Here is a 20,313-nt window from a genome sequence, read left to right on the forward strand (position 1 = left end):
GGGTGGTTCGGTACTCACGGGTACAATAAACTGTAAATTAAGATTACCAGCTGTTAGTAATCCTAGAATGATTGGTTTTACGGATGCAGATTGGGCTGGAATGTACAACTGATTATAAATCCACAGGTGGATATGTATTTATGTTTGGAAACGGTCCCATTTCATGGAGCAGTTATAAACAGAGTTGTATAGCTTTATCTTCCACAGAGTCTTAATACATTGCAGCCACAGAAGCGTGCAGAGAGATGGCCTGGCTCAGTCAACTAACCAAGGACTTTGGGTTGGTGAGAAAGGGGCCTGTTAGTCCAATGGAGTTGCCTAAAGCTGTCCCAGAGCGAGAAATTCCAGGCAAGGACAAAGCACATCGGGGTGAAGTTTCGCTCTGTGCATGAGGCCATCCATGAGGGACTTGTGGAACTGTCTTATTGCCATACCAAGGAGATGACTGTGGACATCCTGACGAAGCCCCTACCAAAGGAGAGTTTCCAGAACCTTCGTGTCAAGCTGGGACTCTGGGTTGTTGAATAAAATTTATGTATATAACTGAATGTTGCATTGCCTGAGAAGGGGTATGTGGGATGTATTACTAGAGCAGTCAAGTACAACATTTTCCTGTTGCCTAGAATGGACACACAGGAGATGTGGCTCCAGACAGGGAGGACTTCCTGTCATACCTGCTCTGGAGCTTCCTCCCCCTGTGGGTGACCAGATAGCTGTGGGTGACCAGTGGCGTGACCCTAGCTGACCACATAAAAGGGCTGGCCACTCAACCCCCATTTCTCTCTTGGACTCTTACTGTCCTGGCTCTTAGCCAGTGCATGGCTCAAGCTTCACAAGGGATGGTGCCCAGAAGCAGAAAGTCTGAGAAGTATCTCAGACTTCTTTTCACTTTAACCGCAAGATAAAGCCTGCCTTCAAATTACTGCTGTGAACTGAATGTGAGTAAAACTTTATTCTTACTTTTAAAGAAGACTGTGTTGTGTTATTATTATTTTAAGAGGGAAATAAAGGGGAAACTTGCCAGGAACAATCCAGACTGGACAAGTCAGTCAGGATTGTTTAATTAAAGGATTCTAACGAACCATCAGCTTGCTTCCAATAAGTTGCAAGGGGAATGTGCTCTGCTGTTTACTCACTAGCGTGAGTGAAAAGGGATAATATAAAAACAATATATTCTCTCCTACGTTCCTTAACATCCCTACAGTATGTGGGCACAGGATTGGCACCTAGACTTTAGTTTAGGGTTGGGCATTGAAGGAAAGCAGGGTTCTTGTACCTTTAGCAACTGTGCAGCAGGCAGACATTCAACAGGTTAAGCATTTTCTAGTATGGAAGTAAAATTACAGGAGAAGCTACTCCTGGGCTGATCTTGTCTGTCACACATTTCATTCCATGTATAGCTAAGGATTTATTTTTGGGCGTTCCCCTCCACCTGCTAAAGAGGGCACAAATCTGCATGTCACACAAGCCATAATTACGAGGTGTGTTGTAGCAGCACACACTCTGCGCATAGACTTTTTAAAGAGAGAGAATCTTAACATACTGCTTCCGCTGGCAAACAGAAAGGATCATATGCATATTTAGGTGTTTTTTTTTAAGGCAGAGGATCACATGGATATGTTGTGCCGGGAGGGGGGACTTCAAATACACATGCCTCCTCTGGATCTTGCAGAGTCTTAAAAAGGACCTGCACAAGGAACAGAGGAAACTGCCTTATACCTAGCCAGAACAACAGGCCATCTCATGCAGTAATGTTTACACTGACTGGCAGCTGCTCTCCAGGGTTTCAGAGAGGAAGCATCCCCCAGCCCTGCCTAAAGATGCCAGAAATTGAACCTAGGACCTTTTGTGTGGGAAACAGATGCTCTAACCACTGAGCTATGCCCTTTCCACCCAAGAGAGACAAGACAGCAGCTCCTGCCTTCTGCTCTCCCGCTGGATGGCTGGATGGATTGGGCCCAGAAACAGAAGTGAGCAGGAAGCGATGTCTTGGAAGAGGAGGAAGAGAAAAGTGGGCCCACCAAGGGTGCCTTGCCCAAGCTGCAGGTGTGGCTGGTGCCCACTGGGAATGGTAGGGCGGAAGGAAAGGAGCCCAACAGCAGGTGGCGCCAGAGCCAATGGCAGACTGGGCCACCCAATTCCTGTCTCCTCCCAGTCCTCCCTGTGCCCTCCCGACCCAAGGCAACACTGAGGCCAAGGAGGAGGGAGGGGGCAGCAAATGCCACTCACTGGACTGGCTGTAAGTAAAAAAATACAGGCAGGTGGGGCTGGCTGAGGGCAGGTTCAACCTTCAGCATCTGCAGGTAAGTGTAAAAATGTCATCCAACCAAAATCCTTCAAGAACCACAGCCAGTCAGTATAGATGAACCAATGTCCTGACTCGCTGTAAGGCAGCTTCCTATCTCAGCTCCTGTTTTCCTGAACAGTGCTTTAAATAGGACCTGGCAACAGACTGGAAGCCACTGCAGCTACTAATACCCTTGCCTGTCTTTTGGGGAAAGGGTTGTAGATCGGGGGCAGAACAAGTCCCTTGCATGCAGAAGGTCCCGGGTTCCATTCCTGACATCCCCAGGTGGGGGCTGCCTGAACCCCTGGAAAGCCACTGCCAGCCAGTGCAGACATTTCTGAGCTAGATGGGCCAGTGGGCCTGACTCAGTTTAAGACACTTTCCTACCTTCCTATGCAAAACAGCAAAAGGAAGGAAGCAAAACAACAAAATTAGCATTGTTATTAAGAAAGTTATACTATATTTTTATTGTTACCCTGTACTGCATTGCAATCCTTTTATTGCACAACATTTTCCAGTTTGGGCTTTGCTGCTGGTGCTCTTGCCTTGATTTCCATCGAAAGGAGACTTCCATTATTATTATTATTATTATTATTATTATTATTAATTATTTCTATGCTGCCCTTCATCCGAGAATCACACAGCGGTTTGCAATCGGAAAACACAAGAATGCATTCCGTAACTATCTGTTGCACTTCCCACTCCTCTCCCCTTCCCCGAGTGAGGGACCCTCGTCTCTTGCACCCCTCTCGCGCGCCCCCCCCCCGCCGCGCCCAACGCACTCACGATCGCACCCTGCCACCCCCCTCTGTTCTAGCCTCTTTGCACACCTGCAAAGCAATAAACAAACGCTCCCCCCTCCCGTCCACACACACCCGCTTTGCTTTTGTGATGCAGCTGGTGGGCAGGTTGCAGGGAGAGGCGGGGGCGCGAAGCAAGGGCTGCCCCTGGGTGGGGAAAAAGGAGAGGCGAGAGGGCTTGGGGAGGAGGATCCCCCTTCTCTTCCTCTCTGGTCCTTGCAAAGGGTTGTGGGGGGGGGAGCAGCGTTGTGTGCGTTGCAGACTTGCGGTGTGTGCGGCGGGGTGCCTGCCGGGGACGCGAGAGCTGAGCCTGTGATCCCGCCCGGCGCCGGAGCAGCCGCCGCCGCCGCCGCCGCCGCCAAAGCAGAGCCGCCGCCTCCTCCTCCCTCCTCCTCCCTCCTTCTTCTTCTTCCTCCTTCGGCAATGCAGGGCTATCCATCCTGCGCAGGCGGTGGTTGCTGAGCAAGGACCCGCCGCAGGGGAGCGGGGGGGACGCGCAGAGGGGTGAGCCGGAGAGACCCCCAACCCTGATGGTGGTGCCTGGCGGGTTGGGGGGGGGAGGGAGGGAGGGAGGCGGAGGAGGCTGCGGGGAGGGGGTGGTGTTGCATGGGGGAGAGGAGCGGCGGGGGGAGGGCAGGGAGGAGCGGGAGGGAGGGATGCCTCCCACAGATCTCCCCCACCCCACTTTTACTTTCTGCAGTTCTTCGCTTTCTGTCTGTCTGCAGCCCCCCCCCCCCATATCCCCATCATTCCGAGGCTCATCCGCAGATCTGCTTGGCTGCCTTTCCATTCTCATGCCCCCCTACTTCCTAACCCACCCACCCCCCAATTTGATATGGTGACCCTGAATTTTTATGTCCCCTAATTCACTGCCTAGCTCCATCCCTCTCAAATCTGGTTAGATGTCTCTTAATAGTTTCTGTTGAAAATGTCTCATCTTTATATAACATATTTAAGCCCTGCCACTTGTCTGGTTTACTGTTGTTAATTTGCACCCCATTATTCCTAACCTCCCCCAGCAGCAGCATTTGTCTGGGCCCCTATGAATTCCTAACCCTAATATCAACACACACACACACACTCCCTCCTCAGACCTCTTGGGCTGCCTCTGAATGTCTTATGGGTGTCCTTTGATTCCCATGTCCCCTAATTCAGTATGCCCAGGTGTTCCTGAATTCTTTACCTTCCTGTCCCAAATCTGTTTGGGTGTCCTCTGATTCCTGTTCTCTGCCCCCAAACCAGCACCTTCGTTAAGATGCGTACACATTTGTCTGTGTTTACCTTTTGCTAACCAGCATTGCATGGGGGGGACACACCACACACACACACACACACACACGTTTGTGTGCGTGTGCACATATATATATATGGAGAATGAGCAAGTGCAAAGGGCAGAATATATATGGAGAATGAGCGAGTCCCTTTGCAAAATGTGTCCCATTTTTCCATGGTCCTTCCTTATTGCACTATGCCTGGCACTGCCCACCTACCCTGCATCCCCAAGAATGCATGCTCAATATCTGGTTTTCATGGGTGAAGAAGACAGCCACCCCCACAATATACGTTTCCAACAACTTCAGTCCCTAGTCCAGATCCCTCTGTCCAAAGGCAGAGGCTATCAGGCAACTCTTGAGTAGCAAAATCAGGCCCTTTCCCCTGTTTCTCTGGCACTATCGATAATATCCTGGCAAACAGCCTCTGGATCCCTTCCCTTTCTGCAAATGCATCCCCGTGGTACCCCAATAAATCAGGATTGTCCCCTCTCCTACACAATCACAAAGCACCCTATACGCTCTTCCAGCACTCTTACTGTTCCCAGGGAACATCAGAAGCTGTCATACTGAATCGGACCCTTGGTCCATCTAGCTCAGTATTGCAGACGCTGACTGTCAGGGGCTTTCCAGGATTTCAAACATGCCAGGGATTGAACATGGGACCTTGGCAAGCAAAGCAGTTGCTCTACCACTGAGCTACAGCCTGCTCCTTAATGTGGGCAGGTATACTGGAGTATCATCATGGACATCCCAATATAGTAAGTAGGCTTATCCCACTCTTTCCACTTCTCCTAAACAAATTAAACACATGTCCCCTCACCCTCTTCAAGTTATGTACATCATCTCTTAAAATGCAACCTTCTTAACTTCCCAATAAAGCAGGATGCGGCCCTGTCCTTTCTCATTCACCACATTTGACATTAAACCCCATTCCAGTCTCTTAGAAACCCTGAGAGCCCTCTTGTTTGTGCACAACCCCACTGGACATTAGTTCCCTATATTTGTTGTGCTGGTTTTTCCTCCTGTGTTTTAATGATAATTATTTTATATATATTTCCTTTTTAATAGTTTTTTTTTATTTTAGCTGTGTTTTTATCTACAGTTTTATTATGTGCCCTGTTTAGAGGCCTATTTGAATAAGTGGTTTATAAATCTTTCTAAGTATTTTTTAAAAAAAACAACTATGCCCATCTAAATGGGAAGAACTTGATCCATTCTTCCAATGCACAGCTTAGATCCTACATTTTTAATCCATACCCACTCTTATCAGAAACACTGCTCTAGAATTCCCTGGTGTAGCAGACCCCCCCCTTTAAGCATAAAACCTCCCCTTTCAGTGCTTAAGGGGGGGGGGAACGTATGTCTCAAAGCTTTCTAGAAGGTGCATGCACCCTGTGTGACCTGGAAGTCTTGCCCCTTAATCTGAGAGGTGTACAGGTTCATTAGAAAGAGACCCTGCACATGCTCAGAGATGCTCTGCTCTTACTTCACAGAGACTTCCCCTTTGAGGGCTTTAGTCACACACCCATCCTGCTTGACCTCAAGATGCATAAATCTCTACATTCCTTGATCTACAAATCCTCTTGAGTTAATTTCTGTTTGCCCTTCAGTTTTGCACATACAAAGAGCTTTTCAAAAATGTTCACTGGCCAGGCATCTCTGGAAACCCTGTGCCACTAAGTTTCCTCTGTGTCTCTGAATTTGCCCCGAGGATCCTGACACACAACCCGTTCTTCAAGATTTAATTCTCCCCCTCACACACTGCTCCACACACCCAGAGTCCTTGGCTCCATAGTTATTGACAATACAGTTCTCTATTGAGGCTTAGCACCTCCACCTCCTGCAGCCTTCAGAAATGCTGCTTCCTAGCCTAGAGAGGGTGAAAAAAAATGGCTGGCGGGGGGGGGGGGAGAGAATCAGTGTATAATCTCATAATTCAGATAATTTGTGTAACCTTCTGAGCAGTGGATATTGCTGGATTTTGGGTTTATTCTTTTTTAGTTCCGCAGGGTATCACTGTGAGGGACGTTTGTGCAAAATATAATTATTTACAGTCTTGCCTGAGTTCCAGAATCAAAGCTGGTACCAACTTCCTGGATGTATCTGAGTAATGTTTTTGAGACCATGTCTGTTTGTGGGGAAAATAACAAACTTAGTTGGTCTCTACTGGAAGGGTTTTTTTAAAAAAAAAAAAATTTGTTTTGACTACGGCAGACCAACACGGCTACCTACCTGTAACTGTGGGGAGTTTGATTGAAAGATTGCATTTATATGCCACCTCTTTGCCTAGGCACCCAGGGCAGTTTACAAATTGGTTGGAATGTCTGACTTAACATCCCTGTATCTAAACAGATAAGACCAAGGCCATCTTCACCCCTTAACTATAATTTATATATTGGGTGGTTGGCAACATGCAGATTGGCCACTAAATAAGTAAACCAATTACCTTCATGCAATGAGGTATTAATACATTTATTTGCAGTACAGTACTTAAATCATTAACTAAAACTTGTTTTAATGAAAAATATGCTGACTCGAGTCATACCTTCCAGTTTACATATCTGTGCTACATCCTGGTATTAAAAAGAACATAGGATTTTATCACATTAGACCTGCTCAGAGCAGACCCATTAAAATGGGTTAAGCTAGGCCCAGTAATTTCAGCAGGTCTACTCTGTGTAGGACTGGGGGGGGGGGAATCTACGCTATACATACCCCCTTTGACACCCAAGGTTTCCCCCAAAGAATCATGGGAACTGTAGTTTCTTAAGGGTGCTAAGAGTTGGATCCCTATTCCCCACACGGAGCTACGGTTTTCAGAGTTCTCGGGGAAGAATTCGTTGCTAAACCATTCTGTGAAATATAGTTCTGTAAGGGGAATAGGGGGATTGCTAACAACTCTTAACGAACTACAGTTCCCAGAATTCTTTGTTTAAAGCAGTATAATGATGCTTCAACTGTATTGTGCAGATGGGGCCTTAGTGGGATGCAACCCGTTCCACGCTGCAAGGCCTAGGTGAGGCCCGGCTCAGATTTGTTTGGTTTGGTGTGGTTGTTATTAAAGAAGACCCATTTTTGTGTAGGCATGTCTTTCCGTGTGTGTGTGTGTGTGTGTGTGTGTGTGTGTGTCGGGGCTTTATGTGTGTGCATGTGTGAACTAGTCCCATGAGCAGGGAATCAACAGGATCGGGGGCGCGGGAAGGAGGCAGCTAAAGGATTTCAGTGAACCACAAGTGGGTTCTTCCAGTTGCAGGGACCAGGATGGAGATGAGAGTGTTGCCATGGCAACAGGGAGGCATAAAATATCTGAAATGCTGCTGTGGTAACAGTGCGGAGGTAGTTTAGGGCTATCACCATGGCAACTTTGGGAGGTGCTGCTGGTAAGGGTCAGGACTGTCACCTTAGAAACCTGGAGATGCTAGAGGTGTTTACCATATGGCTCCTTCGAAGAGAGAGCTTCACCGGGCCCAAAACCATAGAGGTCAGGGAGTGCCACCCGCAGCAACTGAAGGGGAGCCATCAAGCAAGCGTTGCTATGACAATGCAAGGGCGAGATGCAGTATGAATATGGGATGCAGTCCTAATGGGCACCTGAGCAGGTATAGAGTGCCTTACTCCTCTCTAAAGGAGGGAGGCTACAATCCATGCCCTCCTACTGTAGCTAACTGAGGCTGAAGTCCTAAGCACATTTACCACAGAGTAAGGCCCCTTTGACTCAATGGAATTTACTTCTGAGTATTTTATTTTACTTACAATATTTACATTCAACTTTTTGAGGGGCCTATGGAAGTCCTTCCTTTTTCCAATTTGTCTTTTAAGTGGAGATTTTTTTAATCCCAGTCTGTAACTGCATTGAATTTGGCATTGTTTTTATATGTGAACTTGGTCTAGTTGTTTTAACTATGTGAAATATATCTATATTGTTGATGTTTCATTGTTAAACTGCCTCGATATGTTTCATAGGAAGCGACTCGTAAATGATTTCTTAAAAATTATTATTAACAACCATATTTGTACGGCTGAAGTGAGAAGAAACACTCTCACTTCACTTTGACAATCATGGCTCCCCACCCCAAAGAATCATGGGAACAGTAGTTTGTTAAGGGTTCTGAAACTTCTTAGGAGACCCCCTCACAGAGCTGCAACCCACAGCACCCTTGAACAAATGACAGTTCCCGGGATTCTTCAGGGAAGCCATCCAGTGAAATGAGAGTGCTTTAAATGTGTGGCATAGCCAAGTAAGATTGTCTTCCATGAACATGTTCTTGAGAGTGAGTCCATAAGTGACTGTGGATGTCAGTTCTGGATCCACATATTCTTCCACAGTGGGGACATAGGTTTCCAGGTGGGAGTTGATCACAGTGAGGGTTTGCCAAACGTGCATTTCTCCCTTTCATCCTGAGTTTGAGCGTCTTCAAATTCCATAACAAATTCCTTCCAGTAGCACCTTAGAGACCAACTAAGTTTGTTCTTGGTATGAGCTTTCGTGTGCATGCACACGAAAGCTCACACCAAGAACAAACTTAGTTGGTCTCTAAGGTGCTTTGTTGTTCAGTCGTTCAGTTGTGCCGGACTCTTCGTGACCCCATGGACCAGAGCACACCAGGCACGCCTATCCTTCACTGCCTCTCGCAGTTTGGCCAAACTCATGTTAGTAGCTTCGAGAACACTGTCCAACCATCTCATCCTCTGTCGTCCCCTTCTCCTTGTGCCCTCCATCTTTCCCAACATCAGGGTCTTTTCTAGGGAGTCTTCTCTTCTCATGAGGTGGCCAAAGTACTGGAACCTCAACTTCAGGATCTGTCCTTCTAGTGAGCACTCAGGGCTGATTTCTTTAAGAATGGATAAGTTTGATCTTCTTGCAGTCCATGGGACTCTCAAGAGTCTCCTCCAGCACCATAATTCAAAAGCATCAATTCTTCGGCGATCAGCCTTCTTTATGGTCCAACTCTCACTTCCATACATTACTACTGGGAAAACCATAGCTACTGGAAGGAATTTTTTATTTTATTTTGTTTTGACTATGGCAGACCAACACGGCTACCTACCTGTAAATCAAATTCCATGACACCTTTGGTAAAGGCTGATCTCCAACTGAAGCACTTGTGGGCCGGTGTTTCCCAGTTGTCGGTTTTTAGATTTCCCTTTAGAGAGTCTTTTGTTGACCACCAGCATTACACTTTCCATTTTTAAGTTCAGAATAGAGTACCGGTAGTTGCTTTGGGAGATGATAAGCAGACATCCGAACAACATGACCAGTCCAACAAAGTTGTTGTTGTTGAAGAATCATTGACCTCCCTTCTCTGTGCTTACAGGATGGTGTTAGAAGGAAGTCCTGAAGCAGTGAGCTCCCAGTCACTAGATCTCCGGCGAGCTTGCCCCAAAAGCAGCCGCATTTATCCCTCTCCAGGGGACAGTATCCTGTTGACGAAGGAGCCAGTGAAGTATGGGGAGCTGATCGTGCTGGGGTAAGTAAAGGGAACCCTTTCTGCCAGCAGTCCCCCCATACAGACCTGGACACTTGTTTTAATGCTCAGCTCTGGAACATGAAATAAAAAGAAGCTGATGAGCAGGAAGCCTGAGCACGTACAGAGTTTCTCTCACCACTGAGTAAAAATAGCCAAGGTTAGTGGGTGATGACCTTCAGATCAGATAATTTGACTCCCAGGCAGGGTTGAACCCCATCCATGTCTCTTTTAGAAGGGGTTCAGAGACCCTGTTATAACCAAGCCTGCATAGCAAGCATCCAACCAAGCCAATTGCAACTCATTGGAGACCCTGTAAGGATAATGGTTTTGCTGGCTTAGGAACATAAGAAGAGTCTGACGGCTGGATCAGGCCAAAGGCCCTTCATAGTCCATCATCCTATACTCACAGTGGCCAATCAGATGCCTTTGCGAAACCCAAAAGTCAGATCCGAGTACAATAGCTGTCTCCCCACCTGAAATTCCCCACAACTGGCATCCAAAACTGTAGTGCCTCCGACAGCGGAGGCGTTTGCAAAGCTTTGCAAACACAAAAGGGCATTTCTCAAACACCCAAAAGGCCACCCAACAACCCTTGACCAGGGCCTGTTCTTTATAAATCAGGGGTTCAGGATATCTCTCTATGTTGCAGAGAGTGCTTGGGAATTGGATTTAGGATTTTTAACAAAACACAAGCCACATCAAGAAATGGAGGGGGGAGGGTGTGTGCAGATTAATACTTGGCACTTCCAAACTGTTGCTATAATCATGTGGGATTCGATCACATATGGGCAAATTCAGGTCGTGGAACGATGGTTGATTGGGAAGTCTTGCACAACACAATCACTTCCCCAAAAGATCAAACCTTTTGCCAATAGGAAAGTGATGGGAAAACCTGAGAAAGGGCGGGATAACCCTTGCCTTGATGCAACTTCATCTAATCTCTATGCAAAAATAAAATAAAATGAATGCTCATCAAATAGCTAAGACAAGAAGTCCACACTCCCTGCAAGTGAATCAGTATGAATGCTCAATAAACATATCATCTGGAAGTGCCTGCAGTTGTGTTTGTCCACTAGACTTGAGAGCAGCCTTTTCACAAAGGTGGGCCATATATATATATATGAACACTAGATATTTGAAATCCTGAACTCTCATCAAGTTGAACTGATGTGATGCTCAATTTTACTCTGTACCGAGTGCAGACAAACACACAGATCCGTTGGCCTCTCCCAACACAGGTACAATGGCTCCTTGCCCAATGGCGACAAGGGCCGCCGCCGCAGCCGACTGGCCCTGTTCAAGAGGCCGAAACCCAATGGGGTTAAACCAGATGTCATCCACCACATCTCTACACCGCTTGTATCCAAGGTGAGTCCAGAGCCCCTTCCTAGCCACCAGGAATACTCTTCTGCTCATCAGACCACTCTGGGCTTCAGTGGGGGGCCATTTTGTGCAAGGAAGGACCATAGTGTGGTGATAGAACACATGCCTGGCATGCTGAAGGTCTCAGATTCAGTCTCTGACACCCTCCAAGTAGGACTATGAAGGCCCTGGAGAGCCACTGTAAATCATTGTGGGCAAGACCAAGATAGATGGGCCAAGGGTCTTATTCGAAATAGGGCAGCTTCCTGCTATTTTATTATGCCAGAATCTAGTTCTGGAAAAGAATTATGACTCTAAACATGTGTAAAGTGCATTTCTGTCCCAATACGTAGGGCTGCCATATGTCCGGGAATCAGGCTGTCAAAATGGTGTCCGGGCAGAAACCTGGATGTATGGCTCAACAACTTTTCACTTTTGGGAATATGACAACCCTACAATAAGGAACTACAGACAAAGCTGTCTCGACTCTCATCTGAAACCCCAGAGAGCTGCTGTTGGTCATTATAGACAAATTGGCCTAGACGGACCAGTGACCTGACTTGGTTATAAAGAAGCTTCTTATGTCTCTATTTAAATCAGTTCTTTATTCGGATTCATGAGGACTGGAATCTTACTTTCTTTTTAGAGGCAGGGCTGGAGCTCAGTGGCAGAGCATCTGCTTTGTATGCAGAAGGTCCCTGGTTCAATCCCTGACATCGCCAGGTAGGGCTGGGGAATGACTCCATTTGAAACCCTGGACAGGTTCTGCCAGTCAGTGTGAACGATAGGAAGCCAGTTAGATAAATGATCTGACTCAGTATAAGGCACCTTCCTGTCTTCCTCTGTGCATCTGGGCTTTAGGAATGGGATACAAGCCTCTTGCTCTTTGATCAGGCACTGAATCTAGTCCAGGTAACATTAGAAACGGAACAGGGAATCTCAGAGGCTCAGTGCTGGGATGGGGGTAATGAGTTTAGCTCTGGAGAGGAGCTTTAGATGGGTCCCACAGCTGTTTATTTTATTTCTTCTGCCCAACAGGCACTGAGTAACAAAGGCCAGCACAGCATCTCATACACACTTTCCCGAAGCCACTCTGTGATCGTTGAGTATACTCATGACTGCGAGACCGACATGTTCCAGGTACCTATGACCCTGGCAGCAGAAACAGGAGTGCCATCCTCTTTGAGTGACTAGGTGCCTGTGCCTTCAGCAGATGTCTGATGTATGGATTTTTGTGTGCCAGATATCCTTTTTATTGTGCATACATGATGATTTGCGCTCATGATGGTTTTACGCAATGACACTTTCAATACTGTTTGAACCTGCAAATGTTTCAGAGTGGATGTACAGCGTAATTTCCAAGCAACAAGTTCCATAACTTCCTGCTAAAAACCTGCATGAACCTTGGGAGGTGCCCAGTGGTGCCTACTGCCGACAGTGGCCGTGATTTCATGCCCTGTGGATATTGCATCATATTGTTGTTTTAATATCTGCTTCAGTGATGCTCTGGGGATTCCAGAGATGGTGGCAGCCTTGGCACCACTTTTCCCTTTGTCATTTAGCTGAAATACCTGTTGTGTTCTGGTCTGGCGCAGGATGCTAGGAAGAAGGCAGCAGTTCTTAGGCGATGGCACCAATGTGAGTCCTGGCTCTGGCCTCTGGTGGTACAGGAAGTCCTTCTGGAGGCCCCTGTCTGAGGCCCAGCAGTCTCCAGCAGCTGAATCAGAGCCCTGAAGTGTGTCCAGCTCCCCTTGCTGGTGCCTCCGCAGCCTCCATCTGTGGCTGGGTCGCTGCTGGATTCTGGAGTCATGACAATACCACTGAAATAGTGTTCAGCTCATTTGGGAATGAATTTCTTCAAGCCTCAGGTGTGGCCAGGATGTTTTGTTCCTGTGCTGGCTAGTTACTTCATGAACAGATGTGAACCAAAGCTGTTATTGAGAGCGCAAGGAAATTAATACAGATATCTGATTGTTACCTAGATAATAATAATAATATAATAATTTATTATTTATACCCCGCCCATCTGGCCGGGTCTCCCCAGCCACTCTGGGCGGCCTCCAACAAATACCAAAATACAATACAGAGTCACAAATTAAAAACTTCCCTAAACAGGGCTGCCTTTAGATATTTTCTGAATGTCAGGTAGTTGTTTATTCCCTTGACTTCTGACGGGAGGGCGTTGCACAGGGCGGGCGCCACTACCGAGAAGGCCCTCTGCCTGGTTCCCTGTAGTTTTGCTTCTCGCAGTGAGGGAACCGCCAGAAGGCCCTCGGCGCTGGATCTCAGTGTCCGGGCTGAATGATGGGGGTGGAGACGCTCCTTCAGGTATACAGGACCGAGGCCGTTTAGGGCTTTAAAGGTCAACACCAACACTTTGAATTGTGCTCGGAAATGTACTGGGAGCCAATGCAGATCTCTCAGGACTGGTGTTATGTGGTCCCGGCAGCCACTCCCAGTCACCAGTCTAGCTGCCGCATTCTGGATTAATTGCAATAGACCAAGGATGAGGGACCTGTGACTGTCCAATGGATGTTGGACTCCAACTCCCAGCATCCCTCACTGTTGGCCATGCTGGGAGTTGGTGTCCAAGAACATCTGGAGAGGCACAGGTTCTACGTTCCTGACGCAGACTGACAAAACATCTTCTGGAGATGGTACATTAATAAGGGTCCCTCTCATCAATGTAGGGCCTTCCTGACTTCTCTGCATCCGTTTGTGATATTTCAGGATTTTTTGACAGAAGAAAATGCTATCTTCCTGAAACCGAGATGGCAAAATCACAAGTGAACAATGGATGCAAACATCAGCACACTTTTTTTGCCTTTCTGAACTCTCTCTGCCTCCTTTCTTCCCAGATTGGCCGCTCTACAGAGAGCATGATTGATTTTGTGGTGACAGACACGACCCCAGGAGCCAACTCAGCCATCGATGGTCAGTCGGCTCAGAGCACCATCTCTCGCTTTGCCTGCCGTGTCATCTGCGAGAGGAACCCTCCGTATACAGCACGCATTTATGCTGCTGGCTTTGATGCCTCCCGCAACATTTTCCTTGGAGTGAGTGAGTCACCAGCACGACTGTGTGTGTCTTTGCGTACGTGTGATGGAATGGAAAAGTCTTTGGCTTCCAAAAGAGGACAGCACACCTGTGTGATACGCAGAAATTCACTTAGGTGCAGTTTCCCCCACCATGATGGTGAGCGGGGACATCTCAACCTGTGCCGTTTCTGCCTGTCACATAACTCGGCTCACTTGCACCAGTCAGCAGGATGCAGTTGCTCTGTAAGCAACTCCCTGCAGTGCATGTGTTTGCCATTTCCCCTTCAGGCCTCCTGCCTTATCGCAGCCTGTGAGGGAGCACACAGAGGAGGGCCTCTAATGGCGTTAAACCACCCTTTGTCCCCCAAAATGGACTTCCAAATGATATTCAAAGAGACCTGTCTGGCCTGAGCTGGATATAAATACCCTCTTAGACGTCCACTTTTTTTTTCTGGCCTTGAGGAAGTGATCTTTCTCTGCCTTTTCCTTTTCCTCTCCTTTCCTTGTGCGTCATCTTTTTAGTTTTTAAGTCTGATGTAGCCTCTCTCCCCACACACCTTTATTTCTCTCTGTGTGTGTCTTTATTGATGTGAGCTGCTTCCAGATCCTCAGTGTAGGGATCGCTCCTGCCTCTGGCCCTCCAGATCTCTTTCTTCAGTCCTTGGGACCTTCCTCAGGCAGCATCCCCTTCCTTGACCACACCTCTCACCTTCCTTGAACTGTAGTCATGCCTCTTCCTTGCCTGGATGAAGAGGTTGCAGAAACCCCTCTCTCTCTCTCTCTCTGTGTGTGTGTGTGTGTGTAATGTAGCCTGCTGTACAAAGGTAAAAATTTACATTTGTTTCTCTGACCACTTTTGTCTCTTGCTCTGCCCTCCCCTCCCCTGGCATGTGACGGCTGGCAGGCTGCCCACGCCCACTTAAAATGGTTCCCCACCCCTGCAGTGAATAGGCAAGGCTCATTCAATTCAGTAGGACAGCCTCCCAACCGACTAGACATGGTTGGGAATGCAGCCTAAATAAATAATTTCCAAGGACATATGCGTTCCAAAGCACAACCAACTATACCGTCAAGTGAAGAGGAATAAAAGCATTCAACCAGACAAAAATAACCTTCATCTAAAATGGCTGGGCAAACAAACACATTTTAGCCTGGAGCTGGGAAAGAATACGGTGTCAATGCCAGGTGGAGCTCCCTTGAGGGGGCATGATAGCTCAGTCGGTTAGAGCGTGGTGCTGATAACGGCAAGGTTGCAGGTTCAATCCCCTATGGGACCGCTACATAGTCCTGCATTGCAGGGAGTTGGACAAGATGATCCTCAGGGTCCCTTCCAACTCTACATTTCTAGGATTCTATGATAATGATCGCCAGTCATGGGGTAGGTATGTGTGGGAAGAGGTGAAACCAGCACTTTGAGTTGGGCCAGGAAACAGACTGCAACCGGCGGGAGGCAGGGGATTGTTGATGAGAGAGACTGTGCTTTGAATAATCCTGGCTGGAATTGGTTAGGACTCGGATTTCCACGTTCAAAGAGGGCCCTAGGACAAGTCTTGCCCCCACATCCCCCCTGCCCAAGCGGTGCTGTGATGCCAGTCTCTGGGTTCATTGGCAGGAGAGGGCAGCCAAGTGGAGGACTCCTGACGGACTGATGGACGGGCTGACGACAAACGGGGTGCTGGTGATGCACCCCAACGGCGGCTTCAGCGAGGACTCCACGCCGGGCGTATGGCGCGAGATCTCAGTGTGCGGGAATGTGTACGCCTTGCGGGACAGTCGCTCAGCGCAGCAGCGGGGAAAGCTGGTACGTGGGGAGAGGAAGCCCAGGCAGGACCAAGGAGAGGCTCTTGGACCTGTGGCTCAGTGGCAGCACACCTGCTGGCATGCAGAAGGCCCCACATTCAATCCCTGGCATCTTCAGGAAGGATTGGGAGACACCCTGTCTGAAACCCCGAAAGCAGCTTCCTATGTTCCTATTTAAATCAGTCCTTTATTCAGAACCTTGAGGACTGGATCTATTCATTATTTTTTAAGGGGAAGGGCCATAGCTCAGGGTCAGAGCATCTGCTCTGCATACAGAAGGTCCCAGGTTCAATCCCCGGTATCTTCAGGTAGGGCTAGGAAACAGCGGCAGACCTACATTTTGGTGGCCCTGACACTTGAGCTGTTATGGGGGCCCCTTCGCAACCAGCAGTGAGGTCCGGCAAACCGCTGTTATCGTCTACAGTGGGGTTGTTCCATGAAAGATTGCCACAATTTTGTAAAATATTTAACTACTATATCTCAGGTTTTGATTAAAATTGTTGTAGTGAATTATCTCACATGTCAAAGTCGCTGGTGTGAATAAAAAAATCATATGACATAGTTTTGAGTTTTTTGGGGGTGAAAATTATATTTTATATACGTGCAGGATGCATCATCAAATGATGAAATTGAGTCTAGTAGACCCAATTTTTAAAAGCAATGTAGACTAAAGTTGCTTCAAGGCCCCTCTGAAAAGTCAAAACTAATCTAAATAAGATAAATAGGAAAGAAGGAAGAATAAGCAAAGGGAGAAACTAAGGAAGAAGAAAGAGAAGAGAAAGATAAAATAATCACAAGGCTCTGTACCACAATTATATCTTAACCCTTATTCCACACATAGAAGAGTAAAGCCTCCCAGCTCTCACCTGGGAGCTTCACCCCCTACCCCCAGCCTCCTACCCCAGAAGATCCTCTCTACCCTTCCCCTCACAGACCCTCCAAGTGCCCCTATTTTCCAGGGACAGTCCCAGATTTACAGAAGCCACCCCAGTTTCTGATTTGATCCAGGAATGTCCCGCTTTTCCTTAGGACGTCCCTATTTTCATCGGAGAAATGTTGGAGGGTATGCTTTCATCTTCTGTCCATCCCCTTCCATCACAAATAATAATAATAATAATAATAATAATAATAATAATAATAATAATAATAATAATAATATAATTTATTATTTATACCCCGCCCATCTGGCTGGGTTTCCCCAGCCACTCTGGGCAGCTCACAACAGAATGTTAAAAACACAATAAAACATCAAAGATTAAAAGCTTCCCTAAACAGGGCTGCCTTCTGATGTCTTCTAAAAGTCAGATAGATGTTTATTTCCTTGACATCTGGTGGGAGGGCGTTCCACAGGGCTGGCGCCACTACCGAAAAGACCCTCTGCCTGGTTCCCTGTAACCTCGCTTCTTGTAGTGGGGGAACCACCAGAAGGCCCTCATCGGAGGTGGACCTCAGTGCCTCTTCTGATCTCTCTCTCTGTCTCCCCCCACGGCCAGGTGGAGTCTGAGTCCAACGTGCTCCAGGATGGCTCGCTCATCGACCTGTGCGGGGCCACCCTGCTGTGGCGGACCTCGGAGGGGCTCCTGCGCACCCCAACCCTGCAGCAGCTGGAGGCCCTGCGCCAGGAGATCAACGCCGCCCGCCCCCAGTGCCCGGTGGGCTTCAGCACGCTGGCGTTCCCCAGCCTGGCACAGCGGGGCGTGGTGGAGAAGAAGCAGCCCTGGGTCTACGTCAACTGTGGCCACGTCCACGGCTTCCACAACTGGGGCTTCCGCAAGGAGAAAGGGGGGCTGGAGCGTGAGTGCCCCATGTGCCGCCGCTCGGGGCCCTACGTGCCTCTCTGGCTGGGCTGCGAGGCGGGGCTGTACCTGGACGCCGGGCGCCCCACCCATGCCTTCTGCCCCTGTGGCCACGTTTGTTCGGCCAAGACTGTGCAGTACTGGGCGCAGATACCCCTGCCCCACGGCACCCACGCCTTCCACGCAGCCTGCCCCTTCTGTGGCACCTGGCTGACGGGCCAGCAGGGGTTTGTCCGCCTCATCTTCCAGGGGCCGCTCGACTGAGCTGGGGAGGGTGGGGGGCTGGCAGAGGGGAGGGGAGGGCGAGATGGAAAATAAACAGCAACATCTGAGAACAAGGTCCGGCTCTTGGAGGCGGGTGCTCTGTGTGTGTGGTTCAATGAAAGCATCATTTTGGTTCCCTGCCAATTTCTGTGAAACTTCCACCGTACATAAGGAAAACCCAGGCAGTGACAGTTCACATATTTTTTTCTGGGATGCACTCAGTGAGCCCCCTTCCCTTCCTGAAACCTCTAGGGAAACAGATCACCCTACTGCCACTTCTTGTAGGGAAATGGTTTTCCCAGTCCCATTTTTTTATATAAATACAAATTTAGATATTTGCGATTCTTTCATTGTTTTAATATTTCAGGACCTATGGAACTCCCTGCCACAATAACTCCTTAATGTGACGTTCCTATTCTCTCAGAGTGCTTTTAAATTTTCCTAATAGGTATAATAGGCTGGGGTGGGGAAGATGCCCATCTTCTTGACATAGTCACCATGGTGCATTCACTTGCCCCGGCACCAATCCCAGCTGGATTTAGGGCAGAGCAGGCAGTTCCCCTGCCCTGGGTGCTGAGCCAAAGAGGCACATAACAACAACAACAACAACAACACCTATATTTATGTGGGCACCTACTTAGAAGATTTAAAAACTATGTATCAAAAGGAATTATTGTGAAAATAAGAAATATTTAGGGTAGAGGTGCACCAAATTTTGTCCTTGCTCAGGGCGCCATATTACCAAAGTTTGCCCCTGCCAATATTCACCCAAAAAGAACACGCAAAGGAAGCAGAGGCTGTGCTTCTTTCTCTTTGCTCTTTTTTCACTGTTCCCACCACAAGACCAGGCAGCTGAAAAGCATGGGGGGGGGGCCACGAGGCTGGCGCTGCACCCCCTTCTGGCCTGTGGGCTTGGGCAGCTACCCAATTATGATGAGGTGAAGGGCTACCCCACAGGGGTAGAGGAGCTGATTTGCGTTTAGATCTTTGGTTCAATTCCTGATAACATCTCCAAGGAGGGCTAGGAGAGGCTCCCTGCCAGAAACCCTGGACAACTTTCTGCCAGTCAGTGTGGGCTGTACTAAGGTAGATGGACTCACGATCTGACTTGGTCTAAGGCAGGCATCACCGAGGTAGTACCCATGGGCAACTTAGTGCCCAGAGAGGCCTTTCCTGATGCCCACAGGGTCTCCCTTGCCCTCACTGAAATTAGGCTTTGAAGAGGTGTTCTGTTGTAGCCAATACAGCAGGTTGCAACCTATGCCTGGTCCCACAAGCCAAAGGCCTCCAAGATGTTGGCAACCCCTGGTACAAGGAATGATCTTTTTTAAATTTGCCCTTTGTTCTGAACCATGAGGACTGGAATCTTGCTTTATTTTTAAGGGAAGGCCCATAGCCCAGTGCGTGGGCACCTGCTGTGCATGCAGATGGTCCCAGGTTCAATCCCCAAAGGAATCTCCGGATAGGGTTGGGACAGACTCCTTGCCTGAAACCCTGGAGAGCTGCTGCCAGTTGGTGTAGACCATACTGAATTAGATGGGCCAATGACTTGGCTCAGTGTGTGGCAGTTTCCTATGTCCCTATGACCCTGATGCTCCAGCGCTGCACCTGGCTCCCATCTGCTCACAGCACCATGTCTTCGTCACATCCGTGAATTGCTCTCTGGATCTGGTCATATGGACACTGCGGCTTGGGTTAAGGTCACTGCTATGGGTATGTATTTTCTCAGAGGACGATGGTGACCAGAGCTCAGTGGGAATAGACCTGTTTTTGCATGCAGAAGGTTGCAGACACAGTCCTCTTATCATCTTCAGTTAATGGGACTAGCTAGGAAAGGATGCCCCAGCCTTTGAAAAACTATGGAAGCGCTGCTGCCAGTCAGAGCAGGCAGTACTGGGCTAGACAGATGGCTTGTAGTTGGGTGGGCAGCTTTATTTGAGAAAGGGTGCAGCTACAGGGGGAAGAGCACCCACTTTGCATTTGGAAGGGCCCAGGTTTGATCTGCTAAAAAGGAGCAGGGAACAGGGGATGAAGAAGCCCTTTCCACTTGCCTCCCTGTAGAATAGCTGTCATTCAAACCCATCGAACACAAACCTGGTATGTAAGGCAGTGTCAGGTATCTGCTGGGGCCCACACCCCAGCAGGGGTCCACTGCTCATGCACATACCTCCAAAGGATTTCTGACACTGTCTAGTGCTGTTTAATTCCTGCCCTTTTTGAAGAA

The 20,313-nt window shown here is 48.3% G+C and overlaps 1 protein-coding gene across 4 annotated transcripts; it reads left to right on the forward strand.

Moving 5' to 3' along the window:
* Positions 1–833: 833 nt before the first annotated feature.
* On the forward strand, positions 834–18,267 carry PELI3 (pellino E3 ubiquitin protein ligase family member 3). Of its 4 annotated transcripts, none has more exons than XM_033135924.1 (7): positions 834–938; positions 9,677–9,829; positions 11,068–11,197; positions 12,230–12,331; positions 14,050–14,247; positions 15,842–16,030; positions 17,523–18,267. In XM_033135924.1, coding segments are annotated over exons 1-7 (1,341 nt in total). In that variant the 5' UTR covers positions 834–936; the 3' UTR covers positions 18,090–18,267. The 4 variants fall into 4 exon arrangements, with proteins under 4 accessions (XP_032991815.1, XP_032991816.1, XP_032991818.1 ...); XM_033135925.1 differs by lacking the exon at positions 834–938 and adding an exon at positions 3,432–3,591; XM_033135927.1 differs by lacking the exon at positions 834–938 and adding an exon at positions 7,339–7,377.
* Positions 18,268–20,313: the final 2,046 nt, after the last annotated feature.

Source organism: Lacerta agilis, chromosome 17, assembly GCF_009819535.1.
Source record: "Lacerta agilis isolate rLacAgi1 chromosome 17, rLacAgi1.pri, whole genome shotgun sequence".
NCBI classification, from domain to species: Eukaryota; Metazoa; Chordata; class Lepidosauria; order Squamata; family Lacertidae; genus Lacerta; species Lacerta agilis.